The sequence below is a fragment of the Amblyraja radiata genome, chromosome 32, assembly GCF_010909765.2.
Source record: "Amblyraja radiata isolate CabotCenter1 chromosome 32, sAmbRad1.1.pri, whole genome shotgun sequence".
Lineage (NCBI taxonomy): Eukaryota > Metazoa > Chordata > Chondrichthyes > Rajiformes > Rajidae > Amblyraja > Amblyraja radiata.
Genome location: NC_045987.1, coordinates 8544563 through 8569291, shown reverse-complemented (window position 1 = coordinate 8569291; position 24729 = coordinate 8544563). Strand labels below are relative to the sequence as shown.

The 24729-nt window shown below is 40.8% G+C and overlaps 1 protein-coding gene across 1 annotated transcript; it reads right to left on the bottom strand.

Moving 5' to 3' along the window:
* Positions 1 to 1806: 1806 nt before the first annotated feature.
* Positions 1807 to 24729, bottom strand: dync2i2 (dynein 2 intermediate chain 2). Its single transcript, XM_033048710.1, has 8 exons — positions 24152 to 24729; positions 13160 to 13269; positions 11374 to 11531; positions 8298 to 8407; positions 7258 to 7422; positions 6241 to 6467; positions 5707 to 5864; positions 1807 to 2875 (listed from the first exon to the last, which is right to left on the bottom strand). The coding sequence occupies exons 1-8, from the start codon at positions 24485 to 24487 to the stop codon at positions 2637 to 2639; spliced, it is 1503 nt and encodes a 500-aa protein (XP_032904601.1). The 5' UTR covers positions 24488 to 24729; the 3' UTR covers positions 1807 to 2636.

Sequence of the window (24729 nt, the reverse complement as noted above, 5' to 3'; positions counted from 1 at the left end):
AACAGTTCTGGAATGCAAACAGTGGTATTACATTGAAACTAATAGGAAACAGGTGTTTTAAGAGTTTGCTTAGCACAGGTACAATAGAGTCGTTATCTTCTATGCATAGTTCTTATAACTTTGTTGCACATGTGTGAGGATGCCATTGCATTTGTTTTGCTAACCAGATGGGGAGAAGACCCTCTGAGCATTTGACAGCTCTGGGCCTGTACTCACTGGAGTTTAGAACGATGATGGGGAATCTCATTGAAAATGACCAAATAATGAAAGGTCTGGATAAAGTAGATATGAGGAGGATGTTTCTGCTACTGGGAGAGTCTAGAGCTTCATAATAAAAAGACATGCTTTTAGAAAGGAGATGAGGAATTTCTTTAGCCAGAGGGCGGTGAAACTGAAATTCATTGTTACAGACTGTGTAGGCATCGTAAAGGCTCTTGAATAGTAAAGGTTGAAGGTTATGGGGAGAAAGGAGGACAATGGGGTTGAGAAGGAAATATAGATCAGCCATGATTGAATAGTGGAGTAGACTCAATGGGTTGAATAGCCTAATTCTGTTCCTACAACTTATGAGTATTGCAATAGCAAAGCAGATTCTGGATCAAAATGCAAGCCAAAAGAAAGATTCATAAAATGGACAATGGATCAGCGTTCTCGTCGCGCCCCCCGTCAGTACCCAGGCTCGCCTGGGGAAGCCAATGATCCTCCCAGCAGACTAAATTCTACAAGACGACGCCTGAGAGCCAAGTCAAAGAATCCTAGTCATTATCCCAAAGCCGAAAGCAGCAACAACGACCAGCCTCAAGAGCACCTAGCAGTTGCACCTGCTCTCTGAATACTACAACTGAATGTTGAAGGCCTCTCTGCAGCCAAGTGACACCTCATCGAAGTCCTCGCCCACCAACACTCCATCGACGTCATCTGTCTCCAAGAGACTCACGTTGGGCACAGAGGAAGCGGGCCGTTACACCATCAATGGCTTTGATCTTCTTTGCTATTCAGGACTGGACAAGGCCCCTGCTTGGCCAGCCTTCACAAATGGGGCAGCAGCCCAACCGCATGGTGTGCTTGTTCAAGAGGCAACTGCTTGGCTAAAGGACTTTGCATTCGCTAAATAAATAAATAAAATTGACTCCTACTAAGGTAATATTGGTCAAAACCATCTAGTAGCACTTGCTCACCAATTTAGCCAGTTTGGGTTTTGCCACGAGCTGCAAAATGTGGACCAGGAGCTAAATACTAGAGCTGAGGGAAAACGCAAGTGCTCACGTTGTATCTAGACACAAGATGATTGAGTGTCAACAAGGAGCCCTGCTAAAAACTGACCTCAATAGTCATCAAGCAAAGACCACTTAGCCAAGTCATACCTCGCACAAAGAACGATGGTTATGGTAGGTGGCGACGATTCAACCAGTTCCAGAATATCAATAATAGTTCCAGCCATTGACCTTCTGTCATAAAATCAGTGCAATTGTTTCCATGTCTCCAAAATAACTGAACAAATCAGTACAAGTCAGGATACTTGAATGGGCAAGAGGTGGTTGTAGTCTGCCTTGCAAACCATGGTGACCAGTCTAATCCTGAAACTGGCCAGAGAATGGATTTGCCCAAAAGCTACTAACCAAAATCTAGCAGTCATTGTAATAAGAACTTTCTTTTTTAAACTTTGCTACTGCTAGGCAGTGCCGTATGGCCAATTGAATCCAACAGTCAATATCATGAGATTGAATAAACAGCCAGTTTCATAAGCTTCAAAAACAACCATCAAAAAACACAATTTTAGCTAATATTAAATTAAATACACACACATAAATTGAACATTTGATATTTTTAATAAAAATTATTACATCTTGAAATGCAAGGATGTTACAGCTCAGATCATTTTGTTCTTCACTTATTACAACACTGAAATTATTTAGACCTCATCCAAAGAGAAATCTTGAAGTGTATTTAGTGCAAGGTCAGTTTATAAATCCATTAGATTTTTACCCATTCCACCAATTTCTCTTGATTGGGTCAACTCTGAAAAGCAGCACAGCACAAAGCCTTGAAAATTAGAATAAACGTGCTACAATGTTAGGGTGGAAATTCCAAACTACTTTCAGTTTTGTAATGAATTGACAGGAAATGCTAACAGCACTGTCATTGTCATTATGCCAGCGAGTATTTTTCTCACCCAGTGATCGAGTGGTTTTCAATGAGAGGACGTTGTAATTTTGAACTGAATTCCACTTCTCTCATGAAATACATGTATTTAGGGATCTTGACCGTCCTGATCCACTTCTGCAAGGCCCTGCAAATCTCCTTTTCTTACCAGACATGCAAGCAAAAGTAAAAAATCAATCAAATGGTAATAAGAGGATTCTCCATAATGCTGGATGGGAACACCCAATTTAAAAAGGCTGGATGAGTTGCTGCTCATGTATGCTTGACCCAAGGAATTACAATTCTTGTTCATAAATACTTTGTATCTGCCTTAAAAAAAATATTACGAATACGTGTTAAGCTGTAAATAAATCAATATTAACATTTTAAATAATCTTAAGAAAATATGCTAAATCAGTTGATGATGTATAATCTCACAATCCTAAAGAGATGGGGTAAATTTCCCCAAAGCATCTCACTCGGTCTTTAGTCAATCAATCTGCTACTTCATTAGCAAGCTGCTCGAGTAGATTCATCTCTCTTGGTCCTTGCTTCATCAGTTCAGCACTCAGCTGCCAGATTTTGACACTTCCTTCCGCATTACCAGCTGCAAGAAGCTGTGGTTGTTTTGGATTAAAAGCCAGGCAGTAAACTGGTTGGTTCTCTGCACACTGCTCAATAGAAACCGAGGGACAGAGAGAGCTCTGCCCCAGGTCAAAAATCAACACCGTTCCTGTTGGAATAAGAAACAAAATTTCCACTCAATCTTTAAAGGTAAAATATCTGTCAACATAATAATGCATTTCTGCTGACCCACTTTAGTAGCCTGTTCTCACCTTCTTCCCATGGCCCTGGTTCCCTTTGGCAACAATAAATATACCTGCTGGCTGCCGCATATATTTATTAACTTCATTTAATTACTATTGTTTTCTATGGGAGAAATTGCCACAAGTTCATCACCCTCTCATGAAGCAGTTTTTCCTAATTTCAAGTCTCTTATCCTGAGGCTAGTTCTGAACACTGTCACCATAAGGAACATTCTTTTTAGTTCTGTTGGAGTTTTATAGGGGTTTCCAAAGGTCTTATTGTCACGTGTACAAATTAAGGTACAGTGATATCCATTCTCTCATTCTTTTATACTCCAGTGAATTTAGGCTCAACTATACCAATCACTTCTAATGGAGTAGGTGCTGCCATCCCGGAAATCAGTAAAGGAAGCATTTGTTACACACCCTCCATGACAAGTGTCCTTCCTTTGATGTGGAGACCAAAACTACACACTAAGCTCCAGATGGGGTCTCACCAAGCCCATTACATCTGCAGCAACACATCTTCGCTCCAGTTCTTAAATCTTGCAATGGAGACCAATGCTGCCTTTGATGCCAAACGTTGAGGTGCAGCAAGAAGATTGCCTTGTTAACTATTTACTGCACTTAAACTTTTGCTTTCATTGACTGCTGTATTATGAAACAGAGGTCTTCTTGCGCATTCTCTTTTTCACAATTATCACCATACAAATAATAGCATCCTATTTTTACAACCAAATTGGATAATCTCAGTTATCCACATTAAACTGGAAATGCCATGCATTTACCCACTCATCTAACTTGTATAAATCACATAGGAATCTCTTTGCTTCCTCCCAGCACACTAACCTTTGGTACAGGACCTTATCAATAGCCTTTTGATAAATTCAAATGCACCACATCCACTAGTTCTACCGTATCTATTTGACTAGCTACATCGTGAAAAATTACAACTCCAGTAATTTGTTCATTTCCTTTTCTTTACCCACGCACACTCTATAATGCCCTTCCTAGCGATCAAGTTGGATACAAGATAAATTTCGACTGACATGAGACAACAATCGCAAAAGCCCAGGCTCATTGCAAAGTTTATGGAGGCAATCTCCCATAATCTGCAAAAAGGTTATCCTTTATTGAATACATTAAACAGTAAATACCAGAAAAGATCCAACCTACTGTTAACCGGTGATCAAAAGCTTGATAAAAGTTATAGATTTCAAAGGATATCTTAAAAGAGGGAGAAAGGAGAGGAATGGGAATTCAGAGGCAAGAAGCTATAAGCAATTTAAAGCACAGTTGTTGATAAACAAAAGTTTGCAAAAGACCAAAACTGGATGAAGAGATTTGAGGGGGAGGAAAAAACATAGAAACATAGAAAGTAGGTGCGAGAGTAGACCACCAGGTCCGTCGAGCCCGCACCGCCATTCGCTCATGGCTGAACACTAAACAGACACACTTACCCACAAACAGTAGACACAAGACACAGAACATAAGACACTACCCTCCCCTTTATACCGCTATCACCCCTCTCCACCCCAAAAACCTCATGATCTCCTGGGGGAGGCAAAAAAACGGATAAAAACCCAGGTCCAATTCGGGAAAAAAATCCGGGAAATTCCTCTCCGACCCCAATCTAGGCGATCGACACTTGTCCAGGAGATCACTCAGGTCTTACTATACTAACCATACCTAGGTCCATATCCCTGCCCTCTCCCCGTAGCCCCTTATCCCCTTGGCAGCTAAAAAAACATCTATTTTAGTCTTAAATATATTTAAAGTTTCTGCTTCCACTGCTCCCTGGGGCAGTGAATTCCATAAATTAACCACCCTCTGGGTGAAGAAGTTCTTCCTCATCTCAGTTTTAAAAGAGCCCCCCCTTATTCTGCAACTATGTCCCCTAGTTCTAGTTTCCCCGATCATTGGGAACATCCTCGGTGCATCCACCCGATCAAGGCCCCTCACGATCTTATATGTTTCAATGAGATCGCCTCTCATTCTTCTAAACTCCAAAGAGTAGAGTTCCAGCCTACTTAACCTTTCCTCATATGTCAATCCCCTCATTGCAGGAATTAATCTTGTAAACCTTCGCTGCACTGCCTCCAGGGCTAGTACATCCTTTCTTAAGTATGGACCCCAGAACTGTACACAGTATTCCAAATGTGGTCTCACTAATACTGTGTACAGCTGCAGCAAGACCTCCGAAGTTACCGTGATAGGGAAGGTGAAGGCATAAAGGGATTTGACAACTTAGATAAAATCTCAAGTCAGTGTACATCTCGCAGTACAGGAGTGACCTGAAAGCCTTCGTGAAAAATATCACTTGGATTTATATATAGCATTTCTTACCAATTAGTTATGTGGGAGGAATCCAGAGCTAACATGCTTCAGGTTCTGTTTCTTAATCCAGAATGTATGTCACAGGAATGTGGTAACAGAATGGTTAAATTACTGACTCAGCATCAAGAACCTGGACCATTATTCTAGGGACAGGAGTTTAAATCCCACCCATGGCAACTGAGGAATTTAAACTCAAGTAACCTATAACAAAGCATCGATCATGAATCTACAGGTTATCATTTAATGAAAAGTCAGTTCAAGAAATGAAATCCACTTTTTCGAACTCATAGCCTAACTCATTAACGTAATTGACTCTTGACTGCTTCCTCACTTCGGGATAGTACCTCTGCACCAAATGAATGAATAAACAAAATTCCCCACCAAAGCTAAACCCAAACTTTTAAAGGATCACAGCACTTACCTTCTCCTGTGGCTGCAGCAAATACAAGAGGCCGGACTGAAGACCAGCAAACACTGAAGAGATAAGTTTGAGATAGCTGAAGAGAAAGAACGGGCTTGGCTTGCAACATGGAGTACAGATGAACGTGTCCATCAGTGCCAGCAGTGAGAAAGAGGTTTCTGCGAGAAGAAAATATATGCATTGGATAAATACCCAATTTTACAGATAATGTATAGGACTAGTTCAATTTACCAGAAATCTGTATTCTTTTTTCACATCGTATCTTAAAATTGTTCCAATGATAGAAATATAATAGCCATCTTGCGTATGCACAATGATCAGATGATCCATTCATTGGACATCGAGATTACAATCAGATCACCCAGGTTTTTATTTAATGGCAGAGCAAGCTTGAGGAATCAAGTGACCCATTTGCTCCTAATTTGTATTATCTCATGGAATAATTTCAATCGCCTGAGGGGAGGCTTCAAAGTGGGATTTTCCCAATTTTTATATCCCTTCTGGTAATCTGCCATTCATTGTTCATAAACAGACCTGTGAAATGGTGAGCAAGCAACAGCATGTACAGGACCACAGTGCGGGGAGAAGGTGAACAGGGCTGGCGCCTTCAATGGAATGGAACCAGAGCTCAGCGATGCAAGAGTCAGAACCTCTGTTGAACACTTCAGCACATAGCCGCCCTCCACACCAGCAATGAACACAGTCTTGTCCAGATGAGAGAAAGAGAGAGCAGTCACACCAAAAGAAGTGTTCCCATGTACCTGGGGATGAGTTAAAAGATACAAAAAGGCTATAAGAAAAAGGTTTACTTTGTATAACTAGTCAACTCAAGCTTCTATAATTATTGACTCCAGGTATAGCATTCCTATACACAAAATGTTGGAAACACTCATCAGGCCATACGACACATGTAGAGCATAAAACAGGTTTTAAATTTCAGGTCAATTTCTGGTGCTCTCATCAGTTTCCCCCGTCACAGATGTGTTGGTGAATCTAATGAGCATTTCCAAATTTAGTTTTTTTAATCTCACATTTTACACAACTGCAGCATTTCTCTTTTAGTTTTCAGAATGGCTGATTTCCTGAAAGTGTGATGTTTTGCTTTTCTTTTCAAACTTGGTTATAAACTGCCATGTTGAAAAATAATTGATAAAAAAGGAAAAAATATTCACCTACCACCAAGTCTTCTCCAGTCATATCTACCCTGTAGGGTTATCTAATGTCTCGGCTCATAATTATCAGATCCCTAAATTTGAGTCCAAATACTAGTGCAGATCTACAAATGCAGATCTGAGCACACGAGGTAAAAAAGTAATGCAATGATTTTCTAGACGACAGGTATCAGCAAGCATCTTGGCTTTGATTATGAACAAGTAAACGTGTCTCCATTGGAATAATTGAAAAGCTTGCAGCCAGGTTGTCGAGGTAAAATTCTGATGATATTCTGCTTCTGTGGTTGCCAAATTTCAGACGTGGAAGCAACAATCTGCCAGCTTTGGGAGAACCTCAAACTCAATTTTAACATCGAATAACATTACAAAGACTGCTCGCCTTAAGTTTGACATTGCGTGGCATCTGCTGAACGACAAGAGCAAATCCATCCTGCAGTACTAATTGACCTTTGCCATCCATCGCCCAGTTGAGAATCTTTCCATCCGTACTCGCACTCAGAAGATTAATTCTGTTGCTGCGACTCAAACTCTGGTTCCACTGCACCTGTTTTGGGAGGGAACAGACATGTTTTATACTTAAAACTCACCACAGGTTAAACATTAGTGAAAGAAAATAATGCGACTCTTCCTCCTCCTCCTCTCAATGGTGTCTAGTGGATAATATTATTCCAATAAAAACCAGATGTCCATCACCATCATCTTGCGCTCATCCAATTCTAACTGTAATCAATTTGCACCAAGACCCCTTCACCCATTGCCCCTATAATCACCGACTTTCTAGGTTCCAGGTACAGAAATGTCCAAATCTTAGATTATCATCCTGATTTTCATAACATCCCAAGGCCTCAAGCAACCTACTGCTTCCACCATAGCATTACACTCTCCATGCCTGCTCTCAACTATTCCCTTCTCGAAGGTACACAAAAATGCTGGAGAAACTCAGCGGGTACAGCAGCATCTATGGAGCGAAGGAGATAGGCAACGTTTCGGGCCGAAACGTTGCCCATCTCCTTTGCTCCATAGATGCTGCTGCACCCGTTGAGTTTCTCCAGCATTTTTGTGTACCTTCGATTTTCCAGCATCTGCAGTTCCTTCTTAAACACTATTCCCTTCTCCACAATTACGGCAGCCATGCCTTCAGTTGCCTCAGCCCCAAGGTGAGCAACTCACTCTGCCTATGTTGTTTTGTTTTAAATCCCTCCTTAAAATAATTTCATGGGCTTGAAAAAACAGAATTTCCATCACACTAAAAATATTCTAGCAATGGTGATGTCAACATAAATGCTGGTGTGGAAAGTGTGAGGCACTGAATTTATATTTGCTTCAATCACATTGAAGATCTGGAATATAGTCAAAGCAATATTAAAGCAGCAAAGGGAAAGCCAAGATGTTGAAAATGGCCCAGACTAAATATTTTACCTGATAAACAGGCTCACGGTGAGTATCTTCAGATATTCCTGATCTAGCGATTAATGGATCATCAGTTTTACTGCAGTTCCACACTAACACCTCTCCATTGTAAAGCCCACCTGAAGAAAACATACATTTAGATCACAATCTTTTCCTATCCTTAGTTGATTAATACTGATATACAAAATATCATGAAACATCAATGTATTGGCCAGTAAGTTGAATGCTAGGTCAGACCTAGGCTGGACTCATAGGATACAGCCCAGTTTAAGTTGAGTACAATATAAACTACAGAACCGGATAATCTTGCTGTAAGATATTGCATCTTTGGAATGTGGGAGTCTTTTTATAATGTCAGCACTCAATTCATGCCACCCGTCTTCTTGAATCTCTGCAATCCATGTGCAGGAGTTTCCACTGTACACTTTATCTATGGGGTGTCAGGATTTTGATCCAGTGGAGATGAAGGAACATAACAAAAACAGGAGCTGGAATAGGCTATCGAACTCTTGAAGCTGGTCCAACACTCAAGAATCGAATCTTGGCTTCAATGCCACATTTATGCATTGTCACCATGCCTCCTTTCCTGTAGGGTTCAAATCCCTACTAATCCCTGCCTTGAATATGCTCGTGATTGTATCGTCATGCTCTCTGGGGTATGGAATCCCAAAGAGACAACTCTCAGAGCCCACAGATAAATATCTCATCTCCATCGTAAATTGGTATACAGACCCTCATTCTGAAACAATGCTCACTCATTCCAGATAACTACACTAGGGGAAACATCCTCTGCACCATTCTGTTAAAACCTCTCAAATATACATTTAAAAAAAATTCCCATTCTTCCGCACTTATATTGTAGGGGCACCCTCTTCATGTCACCAGCATCATCCCAGGGTTCAACTCAACAAACCGTCACTGTACTGTCTGCAATGCAAGTGTATCCCTCTTTAAATATGGAAACCAAAATTGTAAGTAATACTTCAGGTGCTGTCTCACCAACGCTCTGTAAATTTCAATTAAAGGTTCCCTACTTTTACACTCCATACCACTAGCAATAAAGGGCAACATTCAATAATCCATGCTAAGTACTTTTCACAAACACATACCAACTCTTGATTTTCATGCACCAATACACAAGAATCACTGCTCCTCCATAATGAACTTGGAAGTAGTGAAAGTATGGAATGGAATACTTTATTGTCACATGTGGCTAGGCACAATGAAAGTCTTTGTTTGCATACCCCAACGTATACAAATAGCAGCCACCTACAGCACTGACAAAGTTACAGAGCACGCCGGCTCCTCCTTTTGTTCTTCCCCCTCCCCCACAGCAGTCCCCCCACGTCGGGTCCCCATTGTCCTTTGTTCTCCCCCCACCTCCTTCACAGCGGTCCCCCCCACACCGGGTCCTCCATTGTTCTTCACCTCCCTCCTTCCCGGTGGTCCTCCACGCTCTCATTGACCTTTGTAGCAAGTACTCTGGATGGGGAATGTGAATGGCTTGGCAGCATCCAGAGATGAAGGTAGCAGAGTCCTGAAGGAATAACAGCCAGGGTGCTTCAGCAGCTGGTAGTGAATGAATTTAAATGAGCGATGAACCTACCTGACCTTCACAAAAGCACTGTAGATGTGACCACAGTGCTCTTAAAAGAGACAATGCCCCATCTTCACATTGAACGAACATGTTGAATGGAATAGACTTAAGAATTTATTTGGTAACTTAGAACTAAGTATTCACAAGGAATTGTGGAAAGGTCTATCATCATCTATAGATTTATCCTATCACTACAATCTAGCCAGGAGATGAACGCAGCTTTAAAGAGCAGTGCAGAAGGGCTTGCCAGGAATACTTAAAAATGAGGTGCCAATTTTGTGAAGTTGCAAAACTGGGACTACATGTTAGTTCACTACCAACATATAACATCAAAGCACTACAGTGCTGATGCCATGCTGAGAAATTGGATGGTGTTGATGTTCAAAGAGAACTGGGTTCATGCAATGAAAGCTAATAATCGTCTAATAGCCTGTCTCTCCCCTTTGTTGACCATCAGTGACTTGTGAATGCAAGTTGCTTTTACTGCTGCAGGAAATAATTTCATTGTTCCATTTTCACTACATATGACAATTAAACACTCTTAACTCCTCCAGTGGTAGTAATGATGTACTGCGTGAACTACAACTTAAATTATTATATTGCATAAGAGCATTTTGAAATATTATGTTGTCTCTTTGAGCTCTTCAAGTACCTAATATTTCAATAATGTTATATTCAATTTCAATAATTACTGTGTATGCTTTGGGGAATTTTCAAAAAGTGTTGACCAAGACACCATCCATTCTCAATGTATTTGTTAAAAAAGATATGCAGTAAAGGGATGGAATGTACAAATGATAAAGCTCACAGCAATCACTGACAAAATGAGGAAAATCTGATATTAGGGTCATGTGCAGTAAAGCATAAAAATCCAGAAACAGCTTTCAGTGATTGCCTGCTCCTCCATTAGGGGCAGGCTGTAGCACAACTCTAACCTCAACCCTCAGCACCAAAGTACTAGGGACCAAGCATATGTATGTACTACATACGTTGGCTTGCACAATTATGGCCTGGTTACCTAATGCAACTGATAATTTATTGTATTATTGTTTGGTGTATATTTATTTATTGCACAAATATGTCTATAAAGCTGCAGCAAATAAGAATGTCATTGTTTTGGACCCACTGATAATTACACACTCTAGACTCTTAACTCTTTTGTATTGATTTACTCTACTGTATTTCAGTTTATAAACCCCATGCCACTAAAATCTTTGGGAACAGGCGAGTTCATCCCTAACACCTCAACTAAATAAACTCCAACCAACATCAAAACAGAGACATTGGCACATTACTATTTGCAGGAATTTGATTTGTTAAATAGTAGATTTACCCACTTGGTTGCAATGTGCATCTTACAATTTTGTATATGTGCAAGTCTTTAGTTCATCTACTTCCTTCAAAATCTGAGATTAGTTCAATGGTCCAATTATAGTTCCCCTTCGATGGAGAGATACAAACTTCAAAAATCAAAACCAAAATTCATACCAGCAATCAAAGAAGGTTCTGTTGGGTGAAATGCCAGGCTCATGACAGCACTGGAAACATAAATCACAACATTTGGTCGGTTTGGATTCAATCCTCTGCGATCCAGATTCCAAGTACACACGTAAGATTTCTCTGTGCTCCAGTCACCATCTTGTAACCTGTAATTATTAAATATTATTCTGGGCAACTCTAAAAGCATGTTACAAACATATATAGGTACATTTACTGGCGGTTTCCAAATTAAAAAATACTAATAAAAATAAATCATTTTACTAATTGTGAAAATCATTCATTTTATGTATGCATTTTTCATGAAAAATAGTGACAGGAAGAACAAATTTGGGCATTTTTCCACCATACTGCATGAACCGGAAGCTGCCAGCCTATATTAATTCATTAACAAAGATCATGTGGCATTAAAACTTACAAAAACGTATATTAGAAGTTCCTTCGGTACTATTCTGGTCATTATATTAAATGGTTATACACCAATGGAGTTTTTTTTAAAAAGCACAATTATGGGCAGCACAGCAGTAGTGTTGCTGCCTTACAGCGCCGGAGATCCAGGTTCGACCCAGACCATGGGTGCTGTCTGAACTGAGTTTGTACGTTCTCCCCATAACCGCGTGGGTTTTCTCCGAGATCTTTGGTTTCCTCTCACACTCCAAAGACGTACAGGTATGTAGGTTAATTGGCTTGGTATATGTGTAAATTGTCCCCAGTGTGTGTAGGATAGTGCTAATGTGTGCAGGGATCGCAGGTCGGCGCGGACTCGGTGGGCCGAAGGGCCTGTTTCCGCGCTGCATATCTCTAAAATTTAAACTAAAATGAGATTCCACGATCAGAAAAGAATGAATAGCTTGCATCCCAAAACTCGTAAAAAGAGATGGCTAAGAATGACCCAATTTTACTAACCCAATGAGCAGAGAGAACTGGTACTCATTATAACAGATGTTGAGGCAAATAAGATGGATCTATTTAAGGGGAAGCTAGACAAGCAAATAACACAAGGTAAATGACGATCTTTTAAAACTATTCTACTGCTCCTGACAGCAGTCAACATAGTGAGTCTTTTCAATAACAATTCAAAACAGACTACAACAATACAGTTCCACTCAGGATAGTCCTGGCATGCAATTCCATTAATTGTTTCATTTGTCTGTCTGTCTTCCATCAGATCTCCAAGAAGACAGGCTTAGATGATTTGCTAGCCTTTCAGCAACTTTGAGCGATTTAACATTTCCCTTGTAGTTCTATTTGATAGTATGCATTGATCACAGTATCCAAACAAACATTTTCCTAATTTAGTTTAAATGAACATTATATGCCAGATGTGCTAGATCCAAGCAGACATCTGATATTCTTCCATTTCCTAAATGTTAAGAGCATAAGTAGCATAGTAAAAGCATATAACATAGTAAATTCATATTTTTATACATCAAGTGTATCTGTCTCCATCTTTCCATCAAGAAACAATGCACGGCATTTGCCAAAGGAGTTCCACAGTGAACTGAATTTCCAGTATCAATGGTCTAAACAATGGTACCAATAGCTGCCTATGCATTCCACATATCATTCCTGAGAGCATTTCCTACACAGAAATTGATCCAAGAATCTTGATGGAAGTGAATAATTGGCCTGCTTGATTTGTGAGATGTTATCGTTGTGCTTCCCGACTCAGACACATTCAGCAATAAGATCACCCAAACCAGGCCAGCAAGTATTCATCTCAGTCAAGAACACCAACAATGAACAGATGGACGATCTTGGTTATTTGTCACAATACCTGCCATATGAACAAGCAATAACAGAGCCGGTTGCATTCCACGACACGCCGGTGACATGCAGCAGTCGCTCGCAGGCTTCTGGATAATGCAGGGTATATAAACAAGAAACCTACAGCAAGAATTAAACAAAAAAGAATTGTTAAACTTCCTCCGAGTCAATAAAAGGAAAGTATATCCACATACTTGAGGATCTTACTGTATTTAGTCATTAATCAGTCAAATGGTAAGATGTCTATCATTGTCAACAAAGAAAGCAGAACAGAGAAGACCTAGTGAAGGGAAGGGACATTCCAATCCATTGAAAACCATTCTTACGGCCAAATTCGCAAACAGTGGAAAGGGATTACAAATTCTATTGCTCCATGCTAGACAGTCACAGCACCGGAGTTCCAAGAAGTAATGTTCACGAGCAAGGGTGCCACAATTTCCATTAGTCCAAGAACTTGTGCAAGGGCATTGCAAATTTTTGTTGCTGAATACTTTGTTTTGAACATCTTATGGAAGTGCCATTTGTAAGAGTAGGGATGGTGGTGTCCCAATCCAGCAGCATGTTCTAAACATTTTGTGTCTACCTTCCATTATCTGAATGGTGTCAGATTAGGAAAAGGGGAGATGCAACGAGACCTGGGTGTGCTTGTACATCAGTCACTGAAAGTAAGCAGGCAGTGAAGAAAGCTAATGGCAGGTGGGCGTTCATTGCGAGAGGATTTGAGTTTAGAAGCAAGGAGGTCCTACTGCAGTTGTACAAGGCCCTGGTGAGACCACACCTGGAGTATCGTGTGCAATTTTGGTCTCCTAATTTGAAGAAGGACATTATTGCTATTGAGGGAGTGCAGCATAGGCTCACCAAGCTAATTCCCAAGATGGCAGGACTGACATATGATGAAAGAATGGGTCGACTGGGCTTGTATTCACTGGAATTTAGAAGGATGAGAGGCATTCTTATAGAAACATATAAAATTCTTCAGGGATTGGACAGGCTAGACGCAGGAAAAATATCTCCGATGTTGGGGGAGTCCAAAACCAGGGGTCACAGTTTAAAAATAAGGGGTAGGCCATATAGGACTGAGATGAGGAAAAACATTTTCACTCAGAGAGCTGTGAATCTGTGGACTTCTCTGCCACAGAAGACAGTGGAGGCAATTTCATTGCATGTTTTCAAGAGAGAATTAGATTTAGCTCTTAGGGCTAAGGGAATCAATGGATATGCGGAAAAAGCGGAACAGGGTACTGATTTTAGATGATCAGCCATGATCATATTGAATAGCGGTGCTGACTCGAAGGGCCAAAAGGCCTTCCCCTGCACCTATTTTTCTGTTTTTCTATGTTCTATGATTTCTATGCTTGACTGACAGTTCTCAGCTCGACTGAAAGTGCTCAGCTGCATTTTCCATGTCACTGTAAAGTCGTATTTTAATCATGTAACACTGTAAGCAACAACTAATATACAGCTTATACTTATTTTTTATTGATGAAATGGTTCTTTAAATCTTTATTAATTTATGCCAAGAACAAGCTATCACAATTATATAGTTACACACCGCAGGCAAAAAAATCCACATACTCCAACATGTCACTCCAATAGTTTTAAAGTTTTGGTGACGCTCATTAAATGCAAAAGGATAGGAGTAGGGTATTTGTTCCTCTTGAGCCTACTCTGCTCCACAGTTACATCACAGCTAACCACTTGCACAGACTAAAGAAATATCACCAATAATGTCCCTCAAAAACTATCCCTATAAAGTAGGCACATAGCCAACATCTGTATTCTCAACATAGGCAGCAATAAAGATAATGATTTTCCTGCATCCACCCATTGCATTGTACATTGCATGCAGATTCAACTGTCAACATACCAACAAGATCACCACTCCCAGGACAATCATGCCAGAAATCTTCTGGTAGTCAAAAGAAAATGCAACAAAAACACATGAAAGAAAAAAAAACATCACGTTGGAAAGAACCGTAGCATCTATTGAGCAAGAACCTGCTTCAAAGAAATGCCTCGCCTTTGAACCTGGAAAGGGAGGTGGAATAGAAAGAGGAAAAAGATTTCCCAAAGTTCAGGTAAACGTGTGCAATTTCTACAGGTAGAAATTAATCCCGAACACAGATCTACGTCACCTCGGGATCCAATGAAGCACAAACTCAAATCAAGAGACAATCATGACGGATATACATAGAAACATAGAAAATAGGTGCAGGAGGCCAATCGGCCCTTCGAGCCAGCACCGCCATTCATTGTGATCATGGTTGATTTTCCCCAATCAATAACCCGTGCCTGCCTTCTCCCCATATCCCTTGATTCCACTAGCCCCTAGAGCTCTATCGAACTCTCTCTTAAATCCATCCAGTGACTTGGCCTCCACTGCCCTCTGTGGCAGGGAATTCCACAAATTCACAACCCTCTGAGTGAAAACGTTTTTTCTCACCTCAGTCTTAAATGGCTTCCCCTTTATTCTAAGACTGTGGCCCCTGGTTTTGGACTCGCCCAACATTGGGAACATTTTTCCTGCATCTAGCTTGTCAAGTCCTTTAATAATTGTATATGTTTCTAGAAGAACCCCCTCATCCTTCTAAACTCCAGTGAATACAAGCCTAGTCTTTTCAATCTACGCTGCACTGCCTCAATCACAAGGATGTCCTTCCTCAGATTAGGAGACCAAAACTGTACACAATACTCCAGATGTGGTCTCACCAGAGCCCTATACAACTGCAGAAGAACCTCTTTACTCCTATATTGAAATCCTTTTGCTATGAAGGCCAACATTCCATTAGCTTTCTTCACTGCTTGCTGTACCTGCACACCAACTTTCAGCGACTGGCCCAGGTCTCGCTGCACCTCCCCCTTACTTTGCATACCATTCTCAAGAAAATTACTTCATGGATACTTGACTGATTAGTCACTTATTTTACATCAAAGCAGACCTCAATGGTCTCAAGGACTACATCTTTTAAAACTCATCAGAAATCTCATCAAAAGACCCAAACTAATAAACTTTTATGACATCAGCTATTTAAAACCAAAATACTGTAAACGCCACAAATCTGATCTGAATTTTACAAAACATTTGAAACACTCAGCAATTCAGCAAGATTCAGACAGATTAAACATAACAGAAAAATGGAAAAGTCATAAATAAATGGCAAGGATGCAGACGAGTGTGGAGTGGACATGAAAGAACAAAAAGGAAAGTATCAGATTAAGTGGAACACAAGGGGATTAAATTACAAAAAGATGGTACAGGTGCACAACCTTTTATCCGAAGATCCAAATAACGAAAACCTCCGAATAGCGGCCATTTTTTCGGTCCTTGAAGAAAGGTCCTTGAAAACGTTCACCGAGGGCGGCCCGCAGAGGTGACAGCGGAACCTCCGGTCGGTCCTCGAAGAAAGGGGAACTAAATCCCCATTCATAAAAGAGAAGGTGAGGGTATATTGCGCGGGAGGGTTAATAATTGACAATATGCTGCTGCCTGCCCGCTGAGTTAAAAAGTTCCCACGGTAGACTCACGATACACAGTGCAGATTGTCGCTCCCTTCAGTTTCACCCCACCTACGCCCCTCTGCTTCCCGGCCATGTGTGTGACCCCTTCCCTCCCCTCTCCAGCTCCCCACCCGTTGCACCGGCGCGGGGGCTTTGCACTGTCTTCACGTCGGCGATTGCAGCAGGACCGTGTCAGTCACCGGAGACGTCAGGACCAATTGGACACCGACCACCAGGCCCACCGCAAGCACAGAGAACCCAGAGACCCACAGCCAACAGCAGCCCAGCCCAGCCCCCCTCCAGGTCACTCTCAACCCCGTAATTCGGGCGGGAGAAGTCGCCGTTGCTGGTGCCCCGCAAAGCAGTCTCCCACCGGGAACCCGCGGGCTCCCGGTGTCACCATCCACTGGAGTCGGGTCGCAGCAGCTCGCCCCCACAGCTCTCCACGCTCCGAAGCTGGCTAGCTCCACGGAGGTAGGTCCACAGGCTCCACAGCTCCCACCGACCCCCAGGCCCACTGCAAGCACGGAGATCCCAGAGACCCACAGCCAGCAGCAACTCCAGCCCAGCCCCGCTCCAATTCCAGAGGAACACGTAGGGGCAGAAGCTGATGGTGTGCAGGGTACGTCTTGTTCTTGGGGTGGCGGATGAGGGGGCGCAGCTCGGGCTGTGGGCAAACTGCCACTTGTCGCCGTAGCGGTCCATCGGGGAGCGGATTCCTCTGGAGCTGGAGGGGGAGGGGGGTATTGTGCTGTTTGATCGCCCCCTGCTATCCCAGGGACAGGGAGACACAGCGGCTTTTTAGACTGGTGGGCAATCACTTCCAAAGTTCTGCCCACACAGTCAGTACACCTCTCCTACACTGCATTTCATACAAACATTTATTCTGCAAGAAAAAACGACATTGAACTCAAACTCGCGATCGAGTAACTGCCAGGATTAAGTCACAAACTCGCGACCTTGCGGATATAAGCCGAGCACTCTACCTAGCAATGTTACAAAATTTTGAGATTTTAAAAATCAAGTCTGTAATTTATCCCATCAGATAAAGCATAAAAATAAGTTTAATTTGACACCTAATTCACTTTCATATCTCAAGTATTTAAAACGTTATGGCCATTTTCATACTGGGAAATAAGCATCTTGTTCCCTATTGATTTTCTATGGACATAACAAAAAAGCTGTGATCGTGAACAGTCAAAAGCCCATAACTTTCTTAAAAATTAAGAGAACTGAATGAAATTTTCAGTTATCATAGATTGAAGCATTCTGAAACAAATATAAAATAATCTTACTTGGATGACCTGAAATTAAAGCATATAATTAGTTAGTTACCTAATTGTAGCTAATTTCAGACTTCAATTACTAGATCTAAACATCTATCCATTTCTTAATAAATGATTAACATTTTTAAATAGCCTAAATGTCCAAATAATATTCACAAATAATTCACAATAAAACATGATTTTTAAATCTCATTTACATTAATTTATAGGCCAAATGGAAGGAATTTAGTGTTTAATTGCTGTAAATAAATGCCCATTTAAATCAGCTTTCCAGTGGGTCCCTGTGGAACGCGCTGGTTTAGAACGTTCACATTGCGGTAGATTTGTGCCCCAAATGCCGAGAAAAATACTGCGCGATATAATGGGCTCAAAATGAGCTACTCGCAATATTAAACTTAGTATAAAGGGATCTTTAGAAGCCCTTTTTAATGTAAAAATATACAACCTAACTTCTGCTATTTGCTTTATGAGACCCTGCGGTTGCTGGCGGTCGCGGGTTTAGAGATTGATTTTTAAACTACTATAACTATTATTCAAGGCCTTTAAACCTAATAATAGCTTTTGCGACGGGGTCTTCCAGCGATTTTTCGTTAATAATTAACTAGGCTGAACATTTTCGATTGGAACAGCTTAGAGAAAATCGCGTTTTAAACCCGCCCCCTCTAAACGGCGCCAAAATCGCGCACACCCTCAGCAGCAGATCTTCAACGACGCTTCAGGTAGGCTTTGCAACATACCTACTCTACCATTGAGCCAGCCATTAAAATCTACGCAAAAAAAATTCCATTCCGAAGACCGACAAATTCTGAATTACGAAAAGTGTCTGGTCCCAAGGCTTTCGGATAAAAGGTTGTGCACTTGCACTGCATCCTAAAATTTAAATATGGTCGTAAAATAATTCTCTTGAAAAACACCGGGGCTTGATGAGAATGTCTAGGTCTCCAAGAGCTAATTAGTTCCACCTATTTCTCCCCTCCACTCATCCCCTTCCCTCCTGCATTGCAATTTTGTCTCTCTAGCTTTACAACCTGCAACTCTTCAAACCTGTCTCACAACCTCCTTCTTTTCTGATCTTTGGCCTTTGTTCAAACCAGCTGCCTATCAAAATCCCCCCCCCCCCCCCCCCCCCCCCCTTGCCAATGTCCACGCATTACCTGCCATGCAGGTCCTGTCTCTCCCTTTTCCGGCTTTCTCCCCCCCCCCCCCCCCCAATATAATCAGTCTGAAGAAGGGTTTCGACCCGAAACATGACCCATCCATGTTCTCCAGGAATACTGGGGAATTTCAACTTAAATAGTGAACATCCTTGTAAATCTTTACTGTACTCGTTCCGGCTTAATGACTACTGCTATTATAACTTGGAAAAATAAATACTTGTACTTTGGGATATGCTGAGCTTTGTAACTGTGGAATATTTTTTGAAGTGTTTCTACAAGATAGACTGAGAGCTTCTGAATGGATGACCCATGCGTACAAATTTCTTGGAAGCCTTTGGATATGGAAATCTGTGAGACATAGCTGCAGCAAGAACCCAGGTGGTAGTGAGGGGGGAAAAGGATGCCAGGGTATTTCTCCATGGATGTGAGAGATTGTGGGATTGGACAAGAAAGAGACCAGAATTTTCCACTTGTCTGATGTAAATCTGACTCAAAAAAAAGTTAATAAAAGTTGCATACCATAAGGTACTTTTAAGTTGGGGGGTTTTTTGGAACCCGACTGGAATTATTTTTATTAAATAAGCAACATTGATAAGCAGCATCAGCTTTTTAACATTTTAACCAATTATCTCTTGCACGAGGATTGGTGTCATATCAGCATTAAAACTAAATTTTTGTGGGCCTGACAGGGCTGTGAAAATTTTCAAATTTTAACCTCTCAATTAATTCAAAACCACACTTTCCTTGTGGTTAAAATTACATTACGTATACAAGGTTCAACGTATTGCCATTTACGTTGCCATTCAACATGGCAACGTAAATGATCTTGTTAAGCAGACAAAATCACTAGTTTCGATTCCCTATATTTTAAACAAGGAGATTGTTACTGCACAATAGCAGTCCAATAACAATCTTGTCAGAAACTAGTCTGGTAAATGCGAGCAAATTAATTTCTGTGGCTAAAGTTCAGTATCTGTTTTCGTATAATTTACATTGTACATATTTAATCCGACTAGTCCGAGGTAATTCAGACAATTTTGCCCTCCCCACAAAAGATTTATCCACCTATGTTCTAAGATATCAAAGGCTTGTGCAGCATTTTATGCCAAATCTATAAAAGAAACCTTGTCACGGTGTTTGGTTTTGCAGTTTGTTTCCATGAACTGTTTTTATTTTTGGCGCAGTCCCAAAGAAAGCTCAGACCAATTTCAAATTTATTTGAACGCCCTGCCAGATGTCTGAACTTGCCTCTTCATCGCAATACAGTGCAATTTAGTTAGTGCCCAAGTTAATTTGCGGTTAAATAAAATTAATTTCTGCATGGTGTCATCATATCTCCTTTGTTCATCCAAAAAAAGGATCTGGAAGTTTACATTTCTGCTTCCCAATAATTATTTGACTAACTTGATTTGAAAGCAAAGACTGGCACATGCATAGCACTTTTCCAAAGCATTTGGTCAATTGAGAATCTTTGAGTTATTCTTATAATGGAGCACTGATATGCTGAAAGGTTGTGGTACTGAAAGAGATTATAGTGGAATGTATTGTGTTTGATCTCACAAACTTATTCTTCTCCCTATTAATGTTGGAAATACATCCTTGGTGTTATAAAAGACAAACCTCTTCCCATTTCTCTATGATGAATTTTATATTTCCACATTTATTCCCAGATTCAGACTCAACTCAAAATCTTCATCTATGACTTCTAAACTTGACTGTTCCAATACATTCTTCCCTTGTATAAATTTGCAGGCATATGAATTAGGAGCTGACTACCCACTGTAATTTAAAAACATCTTGTTTTGTGTGATTGATTGAAAGATACAGCATGGAAACAGGTCCTTTGACCCACCGTTTTGCAGGCACCTTTGGAATTTCTACCCTGCAGGTGGAACAGTGTGTACGCAGGTCTGAAGAAGGGTCTTGACCCGAAACGGCACCCATTCCTTCTCTCCAGAGATGCTGCCTGTCCCACTGTTCAACTTTTTGTGTCCATCTTTAGTGCAGACGCAGGGTTGTGATGAGAGAGTCTGGCACCTTGTCATGAATAACAACAATGTCAGACTGTTGCCCGACCAGTTTGTTGCACAGCACTCCTAATTTTGACACCATTCCCCAGATGTTTAAGGAACTCCACAGGTCAAGCGAGCTGGAAGCAACTTTGTTGTATCTTAATTTGATACCTAGGTCAATACCATGTAGTCTATCTGCAAAACTCTCTCTCTTAATGTAGCAGTAACAGTGCAAAATAGGTTTGTCCAGTTATTTTAGTGTCAAACATTCATAATGGAAACGGAAACAAGGGACTGCAATGCTGGAATCACGAGCAAAAAGCTGGAGGAACTCAGCAGGTCAGGCAACATCTGTGGAGGGAATGGACAGATGATGTTTTGGGTCATGATCCTTGTTCAGTTCAGTGTTGGATTAGGGAGGGAAAAGCTGGAAAAGAGAAGTGGGAGCAGGACAAAGGCTGGCAAGTGTGAAGTGGATATCAGTGAAATGGGGGTGCAGTGGGGGTGATTGGCAGACGGGTGACATAGAGATAGAAATAGAGACAAAGACTGGAGGTGAAAAGAAGATAAAAGGTGTCAGCTAAGGAAAGAAGAGAAGGTGTGGAATATAATGGCAGAGAGAGAAATAAGGGGCTATGAGAAACAGGAAAGAGGGAGGATAAAATGAAAAATGGAGACGGAGATGGGAGAAGCATACGGAGAAAGAGAAGGATCGGGGTGGTAATAGAGGGGGGGGGGAGAGAGGGGGTGATACTTGAAATTTTTGTTCAAACACTCTTAATGATAATTTGGAGTCACACGGAAGTTACACCATACAGGGCTGGCAGATTCCCTATCTGAACGACACAAGTGAATCAGATGTGTTTCTACCATCGATTTGATCATATTTGTGGTCTAAGATGTTATTATTTTTCCAAATTGATTGATATTAATTGAACTTAAATTTCACAGCAGCATTGTGCGATTTAACAAATTTTGAGATTAAAAAAATCAAGTCTGTAATTTATCCCATCAGATAAAGCATAAAAAGAAGTTTAATTTGACACCTAATTCACTTTCATATCTCAAGTATTTAAAAAGTTATGGCCATTTTCATACTCGGAAATTAGCATCTTGTTCCCTATTGATTTTCTATGGACATAACAAAAAAACTGTGATCGTGTGCAGTCAAAAGCCCATAACCTTCTTAAAACTGAATGAAATTTTCAGTTATCGTAGATTGAACCATTCTGAAACAAATATAAAATAATCTTACTTGGATGACCTGAAATTAAAGCATATAATTAGTTAGTTACCCAAGTGTAGCTAATTTCAAACTTCAATTACTAGATCTAAACATCTATCCATTTCTTAATAAATGATTAACATTTTTAAATAGCCTATGTGTCCAAATAATATTCATAAATAATTCACAATAAAACATGATTTTTAAATCTCATTTACATTAATTTATAGGCCAAATGGAAGGAATTTTGTGTTCAATTGCTGTAAATTAAAGTCCATTTTAAATCAGCTTTCTAGTGGGATCCTGTGAACGCGCTGGTTTAGAACGATCACATTGCGCTAGATTTGTGCCCTCAAATGCCCAGAAAAATACTGCGGGATATAATGGGCCCAAAATGAGCTACTCGCAATATTAAACTTTGTATAAAGGGATCTTAAGAAGCCCTTTTTAATGTAAAAATATGCAGCCTACCTTCTATTATTTACTCTATGCAACCCTGACAGCTGCCGGTGGTCGCGGGTTTAGAGATTGATTTTAAAACTACTATAACTATTATATGAGGCCTTTAAAACTAATAATAGCTTTTGCGACGGGGTCTTCCAGCGATTTTTCGTTAATAATTAACTAGGCTGAACATCTTCGATTTGAACAGCCTAGAGAAAATCGCGTTTTAAACTCGCCCCCCTCTAAACGGCGCCAAAATCGCGCACACACGCAGCGACTGATTTTCAGCGACGCTTCAGGTAGGCTTTAAATCGGGTCTCTCAATATTATTTCAGGTCTTTGTTGCTAATCCATGAATTTAATTCCCGTATCACTGTACATTTGTTCAACTTCATTATTGAAGACCTTTTTTGCAAACTACCTTCAGGCTTTACAACCAATAAAATCTAACTGAAGTTGGATCAGAATCATTATATAGAAAATGCCAATGCCAAAGATTATGACATAAGATTATGCAATAAATTTGCTTAGATTATCTGCTTTCGTATTGCTAACGAAGCGACAAATATTGACCACGACATCGGTGTTGAGAAGAACTAGCTTCTTTTACATTAATCATAGAAAACAATGCAGATTTTTGTATAATGTAGCAAACATGTACATATCTGCCATTCAACAAATGTATGCAGAAGAGGAACAAGTGCAAATAGAAATTTGTCACTTAAAGAAGGTGTGTATGTCTCTGTGATATTCTGAAGCCGTTAAGTATATTAATATATCATTTATATCCTACACATTATGCACAAATACGCATTAAAACACAGGAACAAATCCTTTTCCACCACGATCAAAATACCACAATCAATCATAGTTCCTCATCTATTTTAATACAGGAAATAATTCTTCTTCTTCTTTCGTGTGGCATGCACAGCCTAAAGTTGTAGGACAAATTGTTCTATTTGATCTTGTGTTTGTGTACGTCGAGTTGATTGCATTAGTCGAAACAGGGCAGACCACGTGAAGGTTGCAATCTTCCACCCCAGGAAATAATTAAAGTTTGCAAATATAAATTAACTGGATGAAAGATACGCGTCATGCAGTTTCGGAAGGGTCTCAACCCGAAACGTCACCCATTCCTTTTCTCCAGTCACTCCAGCATTTTGTGTCTATCTTCGGTGTAAACAAGCATCTACAGTTCCTTCCTCCACATGTAGTGTTTGTTTATGTACATGCAAGGACAGGTTCATGTCAAGAATATCCTAACCAACATATGAACATTTAGTTGTCTACATATATTTTGATATAATTGAATTCACAATTATATTGTACGTGTTGTGAAACTACACAGATCTTGAAATATCCTAATTCCCACTAACTCACTGTCTGTGGCTGGTCTACCCAGTTAACTTCAAATCCATCAAACGCGTGGCTCTGGATATTCTTCCTTAACTCCTTGATCACCATCGGCTCCACTTGCCGCAGAAAGCGGGCTAGGCGTGGGAAATCAACCGATGGTTCGATGCTGCGATCCGCGACAGAGAGGTCTCGGCGGTCGGAAAGCTCTGTCTGCGTACTGATCTCCGCGCTGCGTCGTATCTGCACTGAGGCTTCGGCGCGCCGAACTTCCACTGTTTGACAAACTGCGTCACAGAACTCGGGAGTTTTTCTCCAGTGCGACTCCACCGTCACGGCCTCTTGCGCCTCGTCGGTGAACATGGCCCGTCGAGTTACAAAATCAAACGAAATCTCAACCGATTTTCATTTATTTCTCGACAGAAATGCCCCCAAGCCTAGAACTCATCCGCCTCCCCTACACACACAAAAAAAACCCTCATACACCGAGCATGAGCTAATATTCGACACGATCCAATCAGTGCGCCCTGTCACCATGACGACCTGGTCCAATTGGTGCCCGCTGCTTCGTGACGTCACCGCCGCCCTCGCGCCGCCGACGAGAT

Bases quoted from the DNA above. Each gene is read 5' to 3' on its own strand.
- dync2i2 (XM_033048710.1), bottom strand. From the start codon at position 24,487: ATGTTCACCGACGAGGCGCAAGAGGCCGTGACGGTGGAGTCGCACTGG. The intron at 11,532-13,159 runs GTATTGTGACAA...TAATAATTACAG, and splicing joins ATTGCTTGTTCATATGGCAG to GTTACAAGATGGTGACTGGA. The intron at 5,865-6,240 runs GTCTGTTTATGA...TTCTTCTCGCAG, and splicing joins GCTTGCTCACCATTTCACAG to AAACCTCTTTCTCACTGCTG.